The sequence below is a fragment of the Macrotis lagotis genome, chromosome 5 (genome assembly GCF_037893015.1).
Source record: "Macrotis lagotis isolate mMagLag1 chromosome 5, bilby.v1.9.chrom.fasta, whole genome shotgun sequence".
Classification (NCBI taxonomy): Eukaryota; Metazoa; Chordata; class Mammalia; order Peramelemorphia; family Peramelidae; genus Macrotis; species Macrotis lagotis.
In genome coordinates this window covers 147681942-147698346 of record NC_133662.1, presented here as the reverse complement: position 1 = coordinate 147698346, position 16405 = coordinate 147681942, and the positions used below count along the sequence as shown (strand labels likewise).

The window sequence follows — 16405 nt, the reverse complement described above, 5'->3', positions numbered from 1 at the left end:
GTTTGGCAATTACACCAATTCTACATTTCTGCAAATTTTTGTGTAGAAATATATATATGTAATTATTATTTAATTAAATAAGAAATTGGAAAGGGGGTATAATGCTATTTTGGGGGTGATGATTGTACTCATACTCCTTGGAACTCAAGCTAACTATTAAACAAAAATCAAGTACTTTCAGTTTCCTTTGTTATTTTTGTCAGCTAACCCACAAATCCTCATAGCAGGAACCACAGTAACTAAATTAAAGTGCTATATTGTGGGAAGGAGGGTCAGAGTTTTCACTGAGACAGAGCAAAATATCAATTTGGAGGGGGGGTGAGTCATTTTTGAACAATCTCTTTGAGGAAGAGAACCTAGGGTTTAAATTACTTGGGGAGGATTAGACCAGGGGAGGAAAATTAAGGGAGTGTCCTTTACCTAGAAGAGGTGGGGAACAAGCAGGAGTAGAAAAACATTCAAGAAGGCAGGTCTGGGTCACTGGTAGAAAGCAAAGAAAACTTATCAGGAAGTTCTTTATGGTAATTAAACATGTTAAACATAGATCATATTCCAGGATTAGTACACAAAGCATATGTATTCCATACAGACATAGTAATCCTCCTGCTTAGATAAATCATGATGGTGCTATCTCCCTATAAACTGAAGAAGCTTGAGAAAAAAAAAAGTAGGGGAGGCAGAATATACACTAGACTGAAAAAGGATACTGTGCATCAGTCAAAGTTTATCTGCCCCATCCAAAACTTTCTTCCATCTGTAAAGGGAAAGGCATCCTGGATTATAGCAGCACAATGGGAAGGTTACCGGATTTAGAAACAAGAGGTATGAGGTCCAGCACCAGCTCTGACACTTGCAAACATCAGGTGAGCATGGGTGGCAACTGAAACTCTCGGCTTTAATTTCCTCATCTGTACAATTAGGATAATAACATTTGTATGACTTACTAGATCAGGGAGCTAAGGAAAGGAAATTGTAAATAGTAAAGTAATATGTAAATTAATTTATTATTGTTAATATTATGGTAGCAAAAAATGGCTGCCCCCGTTGGTCTCTTTTGGGATATAGAGTCACAAAATCACAAAATTTCAATGCTGGAAGGAAGTCAGAAGCCTTTTAAAAGGAACCTGTATTCGAGAATCTGCTTTATAAATTCCCCGCTAAGTGGGCACAGATCCTTTCTTGGAAGAGTTAGCTGTTACAAAGATTGGGAAAATCTTGTCATAGTAATGTGCATATTTCTCTGTGGGAATCTAAGGATTTTACCCCAGTAATGACCTAGCAGAAAATTCCTGAGCTGTAGATACTTTAATTAGAAAATATTACTCATATCCAAGTGGATTGTTGTGAGAATCATGTCCTCTCTTTCATGGGTTTGTGAGCTAAATCCTGAAAATACAGTTTTACAGTCAGCCTCACGATCCCTATGATTAGAGGCCATGTACCATTCTGCTTCATGAACTTAACCTGGTAAGTGTAACCTTGAGCACTCAATCTCTCATGCCTTGGTTTCCTCATCTGTAAAATTAGAAGGTGGACTTGGTGACCCTGAAAGTGCCTTCAGCTTTAAAGCTTTGCCCCTGTGATTTATGAGGCAGCTAGGAAGGTAGCAAGGAGATTCAGTGGTTAGAGTACTGGTCTGAGGTCAGGAAGACCTGAATTCAAATTTGGCCTTCAGCCACTCAAAAGCTGTGTTTATCTTATTCCACTGGAGAAGGAAATGGCAAACCATTTCAGTACCTTTGCCAAGAAAATCCCACGGACTGTGCTGTAGTGTGTTCACAAGTTGCCAACAGTCAGACGCAGCTGAACAACGACATAATCTATCGTCCGGTCTCCAAACCGGATTAAAAAAAAAAGACTAGATTATTTATTGAAATTTAAATCTATTTGTTTTATTTATTTACTTTTTCAATTTATTTAAATCAACAGGATTGAAACAAAAGACTAGGAAAACTCAAGCTGACAAATGTGAAATGCTTGGTCGTGGAAGGAAGAACTCACCTGAGACATAACTTTTTCTCTCAACCTAGAAAGAGATCGACGTTCAACGAGATTTTGTTGAGTGCCTACTCAGTGCAAGGCAAGGCGAATTAAAGATCAATAAACACACAAATAAATGAAACAGAACTTGATCTCCAGGAGCTTACACCAGAAGGTTGTTTGATGGGTGATTTTAAGATAAGCAGCGCAGAGATTCGCCCCGGTGCTGGCTGCAGGGGCTGCTGGCATCCTCCGGGGTCCCTCCTGGGTCCCTCCTGGGATGGCTCTGTCTCCTGGGACTCCTCTGGGATTACCCCCCAATGCTGGCCCTGGGTGCTGGGAGTGGGTGGGGCCAGCGAACACTTCCCTTCCCCTCGGGGCCTCCCTTCCTCCCTAGGCTGAGCCCCTTCTCTCCTGGCCGCGCTGCCACGGAGCAGGGGCAGGTGCCCCTCCCTACCTGGCCACGCGCGGGAGGTGTGAGCCGGCGGAGCAGAGCAGAGCCGAGCCCAGAGGAGTGGAGCTGGGCAGCTCCCGCCCCTCCCGGGAGGGCAGGGTCCTGGCCGGGCTCGGCGGGCGCCGGGGGACAGGGACCTTGCCAGTCTGGGATGGGACCTGGCTAAGCCGGAGATGTGACCTTCCGCCCCTGCCCAATGCGGACCCTCCGGCCCCGCAGAGGGACAGCAGCTGGAGGGCTCTGGGCGTCCTGGTACCTGCCCTTGCTGGCGCGGCTCCTGCTTCACTTTCCGCCGCCGGTGCTGTCAAGTAAGTAGGTGTGTGTGTCTGTGTCTGTGTGTCTGTCTGCGCATATGTCTGCCTGTGGATCTGCCCGTCTGCCACGCAGCCTGGCCGCGCGCCCCTTCCCCAGCCCGCTTGTCCCTATCCTCTAAACCGGTGGGAGGGGGATGCAACTGGTGCTCAGTCCCGGGACTGCAAGGAGGGCACTCCAGGTGGTCCGGCCCCGGACCGGAATCCCATGTGTCCAATTCGCCGCCCTCTCCTCCTGGTCCTGGTCCCAGTCCTGGTCCTGGTCCCGGTCCCGGTCCCGGTCCCGGTCCTGGTCCTGGTCCTCCTCCTCCTCCTCCTGCTCCTCCCTCCCCCCTCCTTCCCCCCCCCCCCCCTTCCTCCTGGGTTTCCCTTTCAGAATGGGATACTAGCCCTGGCCCAGAAGTGGGCAGGCAGGAGTGCGGAGCGCCCACTTCAGGGTCTTCCAGGGACGCTGCTCACTTCCCACCCTTCTTACCTTACTGTAGAAGGAGGCAAGGGCAGGGGGTAGTCCTAATACTTAGGATGGGGGGGAGAAACCCCTACTTACCTTTCCTCTTACCGTGGTTACAAGGCAACTTAGCTAAATTTCTCGAATGGCACTGTTTTTTCTACCACAGGAACTGGATATTCTAATTGTAGGATGAGAGGCTTAGAGCTAGAAAAGTGGTGAAATTACATAGCTAACCCCTGTACAATTTACTGATGCTGGGAAGAAGGGAAATCACTTTCATAAGGTCATATTCTGCGGCATGACCAGAATTTCAATCCAGGTCTTCCAGCCTCATGTAAGAAAAACTGACTTATTACATAACAAATCGGAAATTACAAGACTTTATCCTAATTAGATCCTTTCTCACCAGGATTATCGTTGCCTCCATTTTACAGATGAGGAAAGGGAGACTTGATAGGTTAATGGATCTGCTCAAGATGTACTCGATGAGATAGGCAAGTTTCCAATTCAATTGATCCTGAATTCAGGTCCAGAAAGCTTAATCCACTGTAGATTCCCTCTTAATCCACTGTAGGTTCTCTCTAGTTCTTTCCCTTCAGTCTCTTTTTATCATAATATGAATCTTGATCTCTTTCAAAGTTCTGCCAACTAGTTTAAACATTTATATAGGTTAACAATTAGAATAGTTAGTGTGCCAATGTAAAATATTGACATATTGACTATCTCACTCTTTTTTTGTTTAATTAGTAAAAGAAGAAAGAAAAGAAATATCTAAAATAAGATTGTCCTTTCTAGGTGCATCATTTTTTCCTTTGTAGTTACTTTCAAGAAGATTATTCTCAGGTTTGAGAAGTAAAACAACTTTCAAATTATTCTGAGTATTAGTTGAATGACAGTAAATTATGACTCAATAACTCAAAAACATCAGTTTCCAGGCAGAGTAGATACAGGCAAGATTATATTTCCTAACATCATGATTTTGTTAAAAAAAAAAAAAGTTGTGATAATAGCAAGTATATGTAAAAATACAGTAAAGTTTCCATTAACTGGAACCAAGTTAACCAACACTTTAAAAAAATTACTGGGTTCTTTCTTCACTCCAGTTTAGGAGAAACAAACAGGTGAGAAAACTCATTGATATAATTCCTCACATATAATACCTCATAGTTTCCAAAGTGTATACATTATCTGATTCAATATTCAGAATAATACTAAGAAGTGAACAGTGAAGGTAATTATTTCCTTTTTTGAAAATGATTAAATTGAGACTCAGAATTAACTTGCTGAAGGCAGGATATTAGTTGGTGGTCCAGTAAGGACTAAAATCCATATCTTGATTCAATTCAGTTAGACAGGCAGTTAGCCATAAATGTATTAAATGTCTATGATGTGCTTGTCACTGGACATAGAAAAGTAAAGATAAAAAATTTAAATCTAGCAGTTATATTCAACCAGGGGAAAATATGTACAGAGATAAAGGTATAGCTGTTGTTTTCAGCCATGACAAACTCTTCATGAACATATTTGAGGTTTTCTTGGCAAAAATATTGAGTGGTTTGCCATATCCTTTTCAAATTCATTTTATAGATGACAAAATTAAGGCAATCAGGGTAAAGTGACTTGCCCAGGATCACACCTAGTAAATGTCTGAGACTGGATTTGAACTCAGGAAGATGTCTTACTAATTCCAGTGCTTTATCCACTGTACCACCTAGCTGATCTCAATGGTATGGTAGCCAGTTATTACTGACTTGGATTCAGGAGACCTGGGTTTAAATTAATCACTTACTAGCTGTGTGATCCTAAAATAATTACTTAATTTCTTTGTTCCTCAATTCACCATATGCAAAATGAAGGGGTTATATTAGATGATCTCTAAGGTTCCTTTCAATTTAAAATTAATGATATTATGATCATCATATATAAATATATAAATGGATAATAAATATAAATATATATGGACTATAAATATATATGTGTGTGTGTGTATGTATATATATATATATATATATATATATATATATATATATATATATATATGGGGACTGAACCCTGGAGGAAGTTGGGTTTAGTAGGAGGCACCATGGGAACAATGGAAAAAGCATTAATCCTTTAGACAAAAGACCTAAATTCAGATAATTATGATCTGTGTGACTTTAGGTAAGTCATTTCACCTTGTCTCAGTTTCCCAATCTGTAAAAAAAAGGACTTGCATCAGTCTGAGGTTCATTTCTTTTCTCTAGTCTTTATGATCCTCTTGTACCAAGAAATAGAAGTAAGAATAGGTCAGCTTATACAAAAACATGATTATAGAAGATAGAATATTGTATACAGTCTGTACATTTTAAGTAAATAAATTTGATTGGAACATAGAGTGCATGAGATAGATTAATGTGAAAACAGTATATAAATATAGGTTGAAAATTGATTGTGAAGGACATAATGGAGGCATCTAGGTGACACAATGGATAGAGAGCTCAGCATGGAATTAAGGAAGATTTGAGCTCAAATCGGGCTCCAGACACTAGCTAGCCATGTGAGCTTGAGCAATATACTTTTCTCTCTTCTTGTTTCCTCAACTATGAAATGGGAATAAATATAACGTCTACTTCCTAAGGTTGTTTTGAGGATCAAATGAGATAATTAGCACAATATTGAGTACAAACTAGGAGCTTAATAAATGTCTATTTCCTTCCTTTCTTCAAATGCCAAATATTTCCTATTTTATCTTTAATATAATAGGCAACCATTGAAAATTCTTTTATGGTCAGACCTGAGCATTAAGAATATCAATTGGGCAGCGATGTGGAGGATTGACTAAAGAGGAGAAAGACAAGTCAGGGAGACAAGATTGGAAGATGCTACAATAATCTAAGTGTTGAGAGTCTGAACTAGTAAAGCCAAGGGAATGGATAAAAGAGATGTTTTTAGAGGTAGATCAGTGAGTGAGATGTGACACCTGATTGAATGCAGTGCAAGTGTAAAATAAGGGAGACTTAAGAGTCAGAGATGATTCCAGGGTTGAGAAACCAGGTGAATGGAAGATCAGGCCATCTGACAGTCTTGAAGTCAGGAGGATCTGAGTTCAAATGTGACCTCAGACACTTAACAGCTGAGCAACTTTGAACAATTGCTTAACCCTGATTGCCTCGCATCCAAGGCCATCTCCAATTGTCCAAGGCCATAATCTGGCCACTGCAGACAGATAGCTCCGGAGATGAAAGTGAGACTGGTAACTTTGCACAATATCCCCATGTCTGATCCCCCTGATGCGTTTGAGAACGAGGGACAAACATCATCATCATCGGTGGCAATCACAATAGAAATAGCAAAGCTTGGGAGATGGATAAAGTTGGGAGAAAAGACATCACTTCCATTTGGACATATTGAGTTTGAGATACTCATGGTAGTGGTTTCAAGCAGGTATCTAATATGCAAGATTGAAGATGAGGACAAAAGGGATGATTAGGTAGATTTAGCAATCATTTACTTAGAAACAATCATTGAATCTTGAGAAACTGAACCACATTGTACGGAAAGAGATAAAGACACAGGACAGATAATTGAAGAACACCTATAAAAGGAGATAAATCATGGACTATGAGCCAACAAAGGTTACTTAGAAAGAATGGTCACACTAGTAGGAGAAAAGCCAGGAAACAGTAGGGTCAGAAAATGAAGAGAAGGAAGTGAAAAGTATCAAATGCTACCAGAATTGGGAAAAAAAGGATGAAGACTGAGAAAGCTATTTCCTGATCTCTCTCTCTCTCTCTCTCTCTCTCTCTCCACTAATATCTTCTCTCTGAAATTACATTCCTTACATATGGATAGTTATTTGTATGTTGAATTCCCTATTAGAGTGTGAGATATTTGAGGCAGGTACAATTTTTGCTTCTCTGTATCCTCAGTCCTTAGCAGAAATGCTTAGAATAGAATAGAATAAAAAGAATGGTTATTGACTAATAAAATCAAGAGATTTTTGGTAATTTTGGAGAGAGCTGTTTCAGTCAAATAAAGTGACTGGAAAAACCTGAATGGAAAATTTTAAGTAACTGCAATATGAGAAAATGGAGGCAATAAGGGGAGACAGCTTCTTCTAGAAGTTTGGTTATGAAGTGAAGGGAATAGAACAGACTATAACTTGAGAGGACAGCAGAGCCAAAGGAAGACACTTAAAGTTGGAAGAGATATGGTCAATTTAGATATTTGTAGACCTCAAGAAAGAAGCTAGAGGGAGAGAGATAGAGGTTGAAAATTAGAGAAGGGATGCTCTGGGATACTAAATACTATGTTAATTTAGGGTCTCAGCAATATTTTAGGTTGTAGACCTAGAAACTTTCTATGTTCCCAAAGAAGTCTGATCTGATCCAGAGCAAAGTTCAATTGCTGCTCTGGTCTGAGCTCTGTAAATTCCTGACTTGTTCTTGGGTCTGACTAATACTTGAATGGGCATGTCCCAGTTGGAGTTACAGTAAATTGCTGCCGGACAAAGACACCTTCAATCATCTGGAAAATTCTGTTGCTTCAGAGTACCAGAAATGGAAGTTTGTTTTTGTTGCCGTCTTTGGTTATTTCCCTGAAGGCTTCATATTAGACTGAAACATTGCTCCATTCTTAGGGTCAGGAGCTTGCGCTGCTACTTCCTTCTGAACTTAATAGGCACCACTCCAAGGCTCAGATTCATTCCTTAGGCAGCTCTAGGTATATGACCCAGAACTAAGTAGTAAGCCACAGTTGCCAATTGGCATCTATTCCTTCTTTGTTGTATCTGAGATCTTGACGTGGTACCTCTAACCAGGGCTAGAAAGCTTCATGAGACCATTCCTCTATCTGCACAAATCTTGTTTTCTGTTTCATTTGCTGACCTGTGCTGGAAAAATTACTCAGGGTTTGGGGGATTTCCCCTCACCTTTAATTTCCCAGATTAGAACTCAGTCTGATATATTTTAAAAATTTGTATAGAGAGATTGTGGAGAGATTATTAAGTCCATATCTTATTCCTCTTTTTCTGTTATCTTAGCTTTTCTTTCTGCAACCCCCTTCCCACACCCTTACCTGACTTCATTGATTTATTTTGATTGACGGTACAGAGCTATTACAAAGGGTTTCTACAAAGTTAGTAAGTAGTGATACCTCCAAAAAGCATAAATAAATGTTTCTCTTGCTTGCAGAAAAGGAAAATTTAAAGCAAGATAACACAAATTAGGTAGTTTTGCTACCTTATTAAATCTTTTCTCTCTATATATATAATATATATTATATCCAACATATATATATATATATATATATATATATATATATATATACACAATGGCTCATATTTATGTAACTCTTAATTTTGGCCAAACATTCTGTGTTTCACAAATATTAATGTATTTTATCCTTACAACTATGAGAAGTAGGCACAATTATTATGTCAGTTTTATAGATGATAAAACTGAGACAAACAAAAGGTTTAAGCAACTTTCTCAGAAGCTAGTCTGTGAGACTGAAATATACACATACATACACATATACATATATACAGATAAATATTTCTTTTTGGGGGAGGTTTCAAGGCAATGGGGTTAAGTGACTTGCCCAAGGTCACACAGTTAGGTGTCTGAGGTCAGATTTGAACTTAGGTCCTCCCAATTCTAGGATCAATGCTCAATCCACTGTGACACATATTTATTTCTTTAAAAAGACTATATAGGGGAAAGCTAGGTGATACAATGGATAGAACACAGGCCCTAGAGTCAGGAGGACCTGAGTTCTAATCCAGCCTAAGACACTTAAAACTATTTAGTTGTATGACCTTGGACAAGTCACTTAACCCCACTGCCTTGCAAAAACCCAGAAAACAAAAAAAAAAAGATAATATAAGTTCAATTTTTTATATAATTCTTTTTCTTATTCTTGGAAGAGAGAAATTTTGATGATTGTTAGGCTCATAATGAAAAAGAAAACATTTTAAAATAGAATAGGTTTAGGAGTAGAAAGCCAGAGGGAGAAATGTATGGGCTAAGGCTAAGATCTAAGGTTTAAGATTAGAATTTCAGAATTCTAGAAGATGAGTCAAACTTTTATACATGATGATTTGTAAAGGAAATGATACTGTCTGTGGCTAAAAAAGAGTAAAAGTGTGTTTATGAAAATTGAGAAAATTGATGAAATAGAAGGCTCCAGTGTTTGAGGGGGCATCAGAGCCAAAAATTGACATCTCCATCTATGAGGGCAATTCTTTTTTTTTTTTTGCAAGGCAATGGGGTTAAGTGTCTTGCCAAAGGCCACACAGCTAGGTAATTATTAAATGTCTGAGGTCTGGTTTGAACTCAGGTACTCCTGACTCCAGGGTTGCTGCTCTATCCACTGCACCAGCTAGCTGCCCCTATGCGGGCAATTCTGAGTGAAACAGAAAGCTGTGGACCACATATAGAACTTGAGAAAGGAGAGAGAATAATGTGATGGTTAACTGCAACAAAGATGTAAATAAATGAATCTCAAAGAAGATCCAAACAAAGGTTGAAAAATGATATTGACTGAGGATAGGTCTAGAAGTGACAGTGAAGGACTTAGAATGTGTCTCCCTCTCCTCCAAGCCTAAATGCTGGGTTGGATTGGTGGTTGGGGTAGGGTTAGAAAGATGAAAGAAGATAAATCCAGTATTGAAGAGGATGCTCAACCCCCCACAAAAGGCAGTCTGTTAGTCTTTACCTTGTTTCCATGGTATACATTGATCTAAATTGAATGTAATGAGAGAGAGAAATCATATCCTTAAGGAAGAAAAATAAAGCATAAGAGATAGAAAAATTACATAAAAGATAATTTTTTAAAAAAAATTAAAGGTAATAGTCTCTGGTCTTTTTTCCAACTCCACAATTCTTTCTCTGGATACAGATGGTATTTTCCACCACAGAAAGCACCATATTGTCCCTGATTGTTGCACCGATGGAATGAGCAATCCCATTAAGGTTGATCACCACCTCCATGTTGCTGATAGGGTGTTCAGTGTTCTTCTGGTTCTGCTCATCTTGCTCAGCATCGGTTCATGCAAATCCTTCCAAGCTTCCCTGAATTCAATTTGGGGTTTTCTTGACAAAATTATTGCCATGGTTTGCCATTTTTTTTCCAGTTCATTTTATAGATGAGACAACTTAGGCAAACAGCCACATAGCTATTAAGTGTATGAAGTTAGTTTTGAACTCATGAAAATGAGTTTTCCTGACTCCAGGCCTGGCAGTCTATTCCCTGCACCACCTAGTTTTTATGTCATAAGCTATACTTATATTAAGATGTAAAGTTAACTTTCACAGATGGGAATATTTCTTATCAAGAATTCTCTTTCTATGTACATGTCCATTGGTTATCCTTCTGACAACCTAGGTTGTGTTTTAAGTGCTCTAGAATCTGCCATAACATCAGAACCCAATTAATTCTCTGTCCTTTACATAATTAATTCTGTTTCTATTATCAGAATATCTTAGATACCTTCTACCAGTATTTAGAGTAATAACATGCAACTTGTTTGTACCCAAATATCAGAACAAAAAGTAAACCCATTTCCTGAATTTTTGGTCACACACACACATAAGGAAAATTTTCCAGAACTCATATAGTCAGGAAAATCTGAGTTCAAATCCAGCCTCAGACACTTACTAACTGTGTGAACCTGGGCAAGTCATTTACTGATGTTTGCCTCAGTTTTTTCATCTGTAAAATGAGTTGGAGAAGGAAATGACAAAACATTGTGGTCTTTGCCCTGCAAACTCCAAAATAGTGTCACAAAGAGGCAAATACAACTGAAACAACTGAACAGCAATAATAAATGAGTGATCTAGTCATTCATGTGACCCAGGTCACAAATCACAAAGACATGCATCTATTGTAAAAGAACTCTTCAAATACATGAATACTCTCTAGTCATCTTTAGCAGCCGGGTCTATGGTTCAATCCCTCAAAAAATGATTATTTTTGAGACTACTACAATTTTCCTTTGGATTCCCTTTTAGTCCAGTTCCTCTTGTTTGGTTCTCATAGAGTAATAACAACTATCACAAAACTTTTAAAAAATTTCTTTCCAGCAGCAATATGAGGCAGACTGAAAAATACCATTTTATAATTTAAGAGACAGAGTTTAAGTGATTCACCCAGTCACAGAGATAGAATAGAGGGTAAAGAACTATTCTGAGAATTAGAAAGAAAGAGCTATGTATTTTTAATAGCCTTAATAGCATATATATGTATGTATGTATGTATGTATGTATATCCTTTGTTTCTTGATTTTGAAAGCAATCTTGCCCAAGGTCACACAGTTAGTAAATGTCTAAGGCTGGATTTGAACTCTGGGATTCCTAACTCCAAGGCTAATACTTTATCCACTTCACCACTACCACCACCACCACCAGCACCTCCCTGCCCTCTTACAAATCCTTTTTTAAGATCCATCTCTGACCGATATATTGGCAGACTCTAAGCAAAGCCATTTTATCATTCAATGCCCCAGATAAATCTCTAAGACTATAATTTTAGGGAGAATTCTCTACAATGCTGAAATAAGAGGTTATAACCAAACAACTGGTAAATGTCAAAGTCAAGATTTGAACTGCTTTTCTTTAGAAACTTCCCTCCTTATTCAGAGTTTACATTTGTTCTCTATACCAGACAGCTCTGGGGAAAGTAAAACAAACAAACCGTCTCTTCTTTACTTTTCTCATAATAATTCTTCATGCTTGGGATAAATCAAAAGGTCCCAGGTAGCTATGATGAAGATGTCTTAGAAACCTTTGAGTCACCCTTTATTTGAACATAGATTTGTGTCCATTCTTATTATGTTCTTTCAGTAGGACAATGGGAACAATTCTAGAAATTTCTATTTTCTAAATAATCTAAACAATGTTTTTTTTAATTTTATTTTTTCAATTAGATGCAAAGGTAGTTTTCAATATTCATCCATTTGCAAGTTTATGAGTTCCATATTTTTCTCTATCCTCTCCATTCCCCGTGGAACAAACTATCTGGTAAAAGTTATACATGTACAATCATGTTTATCATATTTCCATATTAGTTATGTTGTTAAAGAAGAATTAGAACTAAGAGGAAAACATGAGAAAGAAAGAAAAACATAAAAAATTTAAAAGTGAAGATAGTATGCTTTGCTATGCATTTAAACTGTTTAGTGCTTTGTTTTTCAAGGTTTTTTTCTGTATATGGATGTGATTTTCCATAATAGATGTTTCAGGGTTGTCTTTGATCACTGAAATATTGAGAGGAGCTGTGTCCCTCATAGTTGTTGGTCCATCTCAGAATGTTGCCATTAATGTATATAATGTTCTCCTGGTTTTACTCATTTCACTCAGTATCAGTTCATTCAAGTTTTTCTAGACTTTTCTAAAGTCCAGTTGCTCATGATTTTTTACAGAATAATAGTACTCCATCATATTCACATATACCATAACTTAATCAGTCATTCTTCAATTGATGGGCATTCCCTCAATTTCCAATTCTTTGCCAATACAAAAAATATTTTTGTACTTGTGAATTCTAAACTTCTTTAAGATATAGTTGTCACTTCTTAATATATTTTATAATTCTCTGAATTTTTTCCAAGTCTCCATATCTTTTTGGCTCACAGAGTCTGAAATTAGATCTCTGATTGCTACTGTGTGATTTATTGTTGGGTTGTTATTGATTCCTGTTGGGACTACTGCTGCCTTTCCCTTTGGCTAAAGTTGTCTAAAAAATTGCTCAGATTTTTTTTAATCTTGCTTTCCCATGAGATAAACTTATATCTTAATAGCAGATATTCAGTAGCTTTATGTTAGGGTTGCAGTATAAAAGTGAGTCTAAAGTAATGCCAATTAGCTTAAAACAAACATACACCAAATTTAGGGAAAAATAAAGATAAAGGCAGGAGTTTTCATTCAGATTTAGGAGAATTAAAAAAAAAAACACAGGGTTAAGACCCACAATATTAAGCCTTCTAAAATTTCCAACTCTGAAACTTTCTACCTGTAGGACCTTGGACAAATGATCTAACCTACTTGAATCTCAGTTTCTTTACCTGAAAAATAAAAGTCTTTAACTAGGTAACTTCTGAGATCTCTTCTACCTCTAAATTCATAATTCAATGATCCTATGATGCATAAAACTAAGTCAGCAAAGTCTGAATTTTGCAATAACAGAACTATGACTTCTACTTTTCTGGAATTCGTATGGCACATAGAACTGCTACTGAATTCAAGGAAATTGATCCAACTAAATCACAACTTAGAGAACTGCAAGAACTGATAGATGTGACTGCTAAATCACTATCATGTTCTTGGAAAGACAATGAAGATTGGAGGGGTATACTGGTTTAGAACATAGATTTTAAAAAGGAAAAGAAAGAAAGAAGGAAGGAGGGAGGGAGGAAGGAAGGAAGGAAGAAAGAGAAAGAAAGAAAGAAAGAAAGAAAGAAAGAAAGAAAGAAAGAAAGAAAGAAAGAAAGAAAGGAAGGAAGGAAGGAAGGAAGGAAGGAAGGAAGGAAGGAAGGAAGGAAGGAAGGAAGGAAGGAAGGAAGGAAGGAAAGAAAGAAAGAAAGAAATGAAAGAAAGAAAGAAAGAAAGAAAGAAAGAAAGAAAGAAAGAAAGAAGTTAAACTGTAAACCATAGTTTGGCTATAATTTCTGGAAGAATTTCAAAATGAATTGTTAAAGGGATTGTTAGTGAATATCTAGAAGAAGCACCAATGATTACAGAGTCAAAAAAAATCATTCAAACTAGGATAATCCCCCCTCCCCCTCTTTTTCGGGGGTCATGGTTGTTAAACTGGTCGATCAGGGAGTGCTATAGATATAGTTTATCAACTGTTTTCTAGAAATCTAGGTTAAGTGTCTCCTCCTACCATTTTGTAAAAAGATGGAGACATATAGGCTAGACATCATTACATTACATGAATGCAGAATGGACAGGATTCATTGAATTTCCAGACTTGAAGATTAGTCATTAGTTTCTCAGCTTAGAAAGAGGTTTCTAGTGCCCCAGGGCTCTGCACTTGTTCTTATGCTACTTTTAACATTTATATCCCTGGCACAGATGACCTACTTATCAATAGCACTTACAGATGACACAAAATTGGGAGGGACAGTTTTTACATTGGATGACAGGATTCCAAAAGATTTTGAAAAAGCTAGAGCATTGTGTTAAACTGGTTAGGATGAAATTCAGTAGTACTAATTGTAAAGTATTACATGTAGATTAAAAAAATTCACAAATAAAAAATAAAGTAAGCCTGACTATACTTCACTGTGCCCCCAAAATCCAAAGCTTTTGGTATAACACAAGATGAATAGGTGATCTAAGACTGTTTTAAGCCAAATATGACTTCCAAGAAGAATAAGATGATGTTCCCATTGTATTCTACCCTAGTGAAGCCACATGTGAATATTGTGCTGAGGGCCATATTGTTCCAGGTGCCATATTTTAGTAAGAAATTGATAAATTACTCAAAGCAGAAATTCTTACATTAAAGTCTGTGAGATTTTAAAGAAATGTATTTTGATAACTAAGTTTCAATATGCTTAGTTTCTTTTGTAACTCTCCATATTTTAGTTTATGCATTTAAAAACATCAATCTAAGATGAAGCTCATAGACTTCAATAGACTGTCAAAGGGATCCATGACACAAAACAAGATTAATGAACTCTGGCCTATTCAGTCTGGGAAGGGAAGTCTTAGGGGAGACTATGATGACTGCCTTCAAGTATTTGGGGAGGCAGGTTTTACTTGTTCTGTTTGGTCCCAGAGGAAAGAATTAGGAGCAATGAGAAATTGTAATGATTTAAATGGAGTCTTAATATAAGAAAAAAAGCTTCCTTAAAAAAATGAGAATAATCAGGGCAGTTATGTGGCACAGTGGATAGAGCTCTGGCCCTGGAGTCAGGAGAACCTGAGTTCAAATCCGACCTCAGACACTTAATAATTACCTAGCTGTGTGACCTTGGGCAAGTTATTTACCTCACTGCCTTGCAAAAAAATAAATAAATAAATAATGAGAGCAATCCAATATGGAATGGGTTGTGTCATGTGCTTCTTCTGCATTGGAGGTTCTCAAGCAAATGAGACCTAAACAAGGGATGCTTGTTTAGGTATGGGTTGGACTAGAGACCCACTAACAACTCTGAAGCTCTATGAAATTTTTACTATGAAAAGCTATAAAACTAAAGTTTAAAAAATGTGACTCATTGATAAATACTATTTAATGAGAATGGTATTGGTTTGGGGTGTTGGTTTTTCATTTAGAGTTCCTCTGTGAATCCTTCACATATCATTTTTGCCAGATGAATGTATTTTAGATCACTGAGCATCATGAAATGGATATTACTTAATCTTCATAAAAAATTTCATTTTATAGATTTCCTCAGTTATAAAATGAAAAGGTTGGAACAGATGAAATCTAATGTTACTTTTAACTTAAATCTATGATTAAATGAAAAACCTTACTTTATATTTCACCTATTGAATAACTAATAACAACTCAAAGTTGTCTAGTGATCTAAATAAACTTTGATTTGTTCTTTTTAGGTTTTTGCAAGGCAATGGGGTTAAGTGGCTTGCCCAAGGCCACACAGCTAGATTATTAGTAAGTGTCTGAGGCTGGATTTGAACTCAGGTACTCCTGACTCTAGGGCTGGTGCTCCGTGCACTGTGCCACCTAGCCACCCCTAAACTCTGATTTGTTCTTAATGACATCTTTATGAGACAGAATGAAAATATTCTTAGTCCCATTTTGTAGTTGAAGAACCTGAAGCTCAGAAATTTTTTTTTATAAAGTTACATAGCTTTTAAGTAACAGAACCCAAATCCAATTCAAGTCCATTTCTAGTTCCACTATACGGTACAATTTTTACATATCTGGGCTAGATACATAGCCATTTTTCCCCAATAGATAAGACTGAAACATGCAGCCAAAAGTGGGGAAAGAAAAATGATAGTGGATAAAATGCCATTCACTCTGCATCCTTGCCAAGGCTCCAGTGATAAACCAGAAAAGGCTTCCCAGAAAACATAAGAGTTCAAGAGATAAAAAACAAGGACTTGTCTTAGGCTTAAGTCTTTTTTTATCTTGATAATGTTGAAAAATATGTGAAAGGGAGGAGAATTAAAGAAGAATAAGAGATAGATGTGTTTTCATTAAATAGGAAAAGTGTATAGAAAGTAATATCAGGCTACTAACATAAGAATAGTGTGG

At 37.5% G+C, this 16405-nt stretch overlaps 1 protein-coding gene across 3 annotated transcripts in view; it reads left to right on the top strand.

The window, feature by feature from the left end:
- The first annotated feature begins 554 nt into the window (after window positions 1-554).
- The window catches only part of IL20RA (interleukin 20 receptor subunit alpha), a 72240-nt gene continuing 56389 nt past the window's right edge, over window positions 555-16405 (top strand). The window contains exons 1-2 of one of the 3 annotated variants that reach the window (XM_074187674.1): window positions 555-863; window positions 1930-2742. In XM_074187674.1, coding sequence (XP_074043775.1) covers window positions 2631-2742 — 112 coding nt within the window. In that variant the 5' untranslated portion in view covers window positions 555-863; window positions 1930-2630. Of the gene's footprint in view, window positions 864-1874; window positions 2743-16405 lie in introns of those variants that run through there. The other 2 variants (XM_074187675.1, XM_074187676.1) reach the window with 2 other exon arrangements.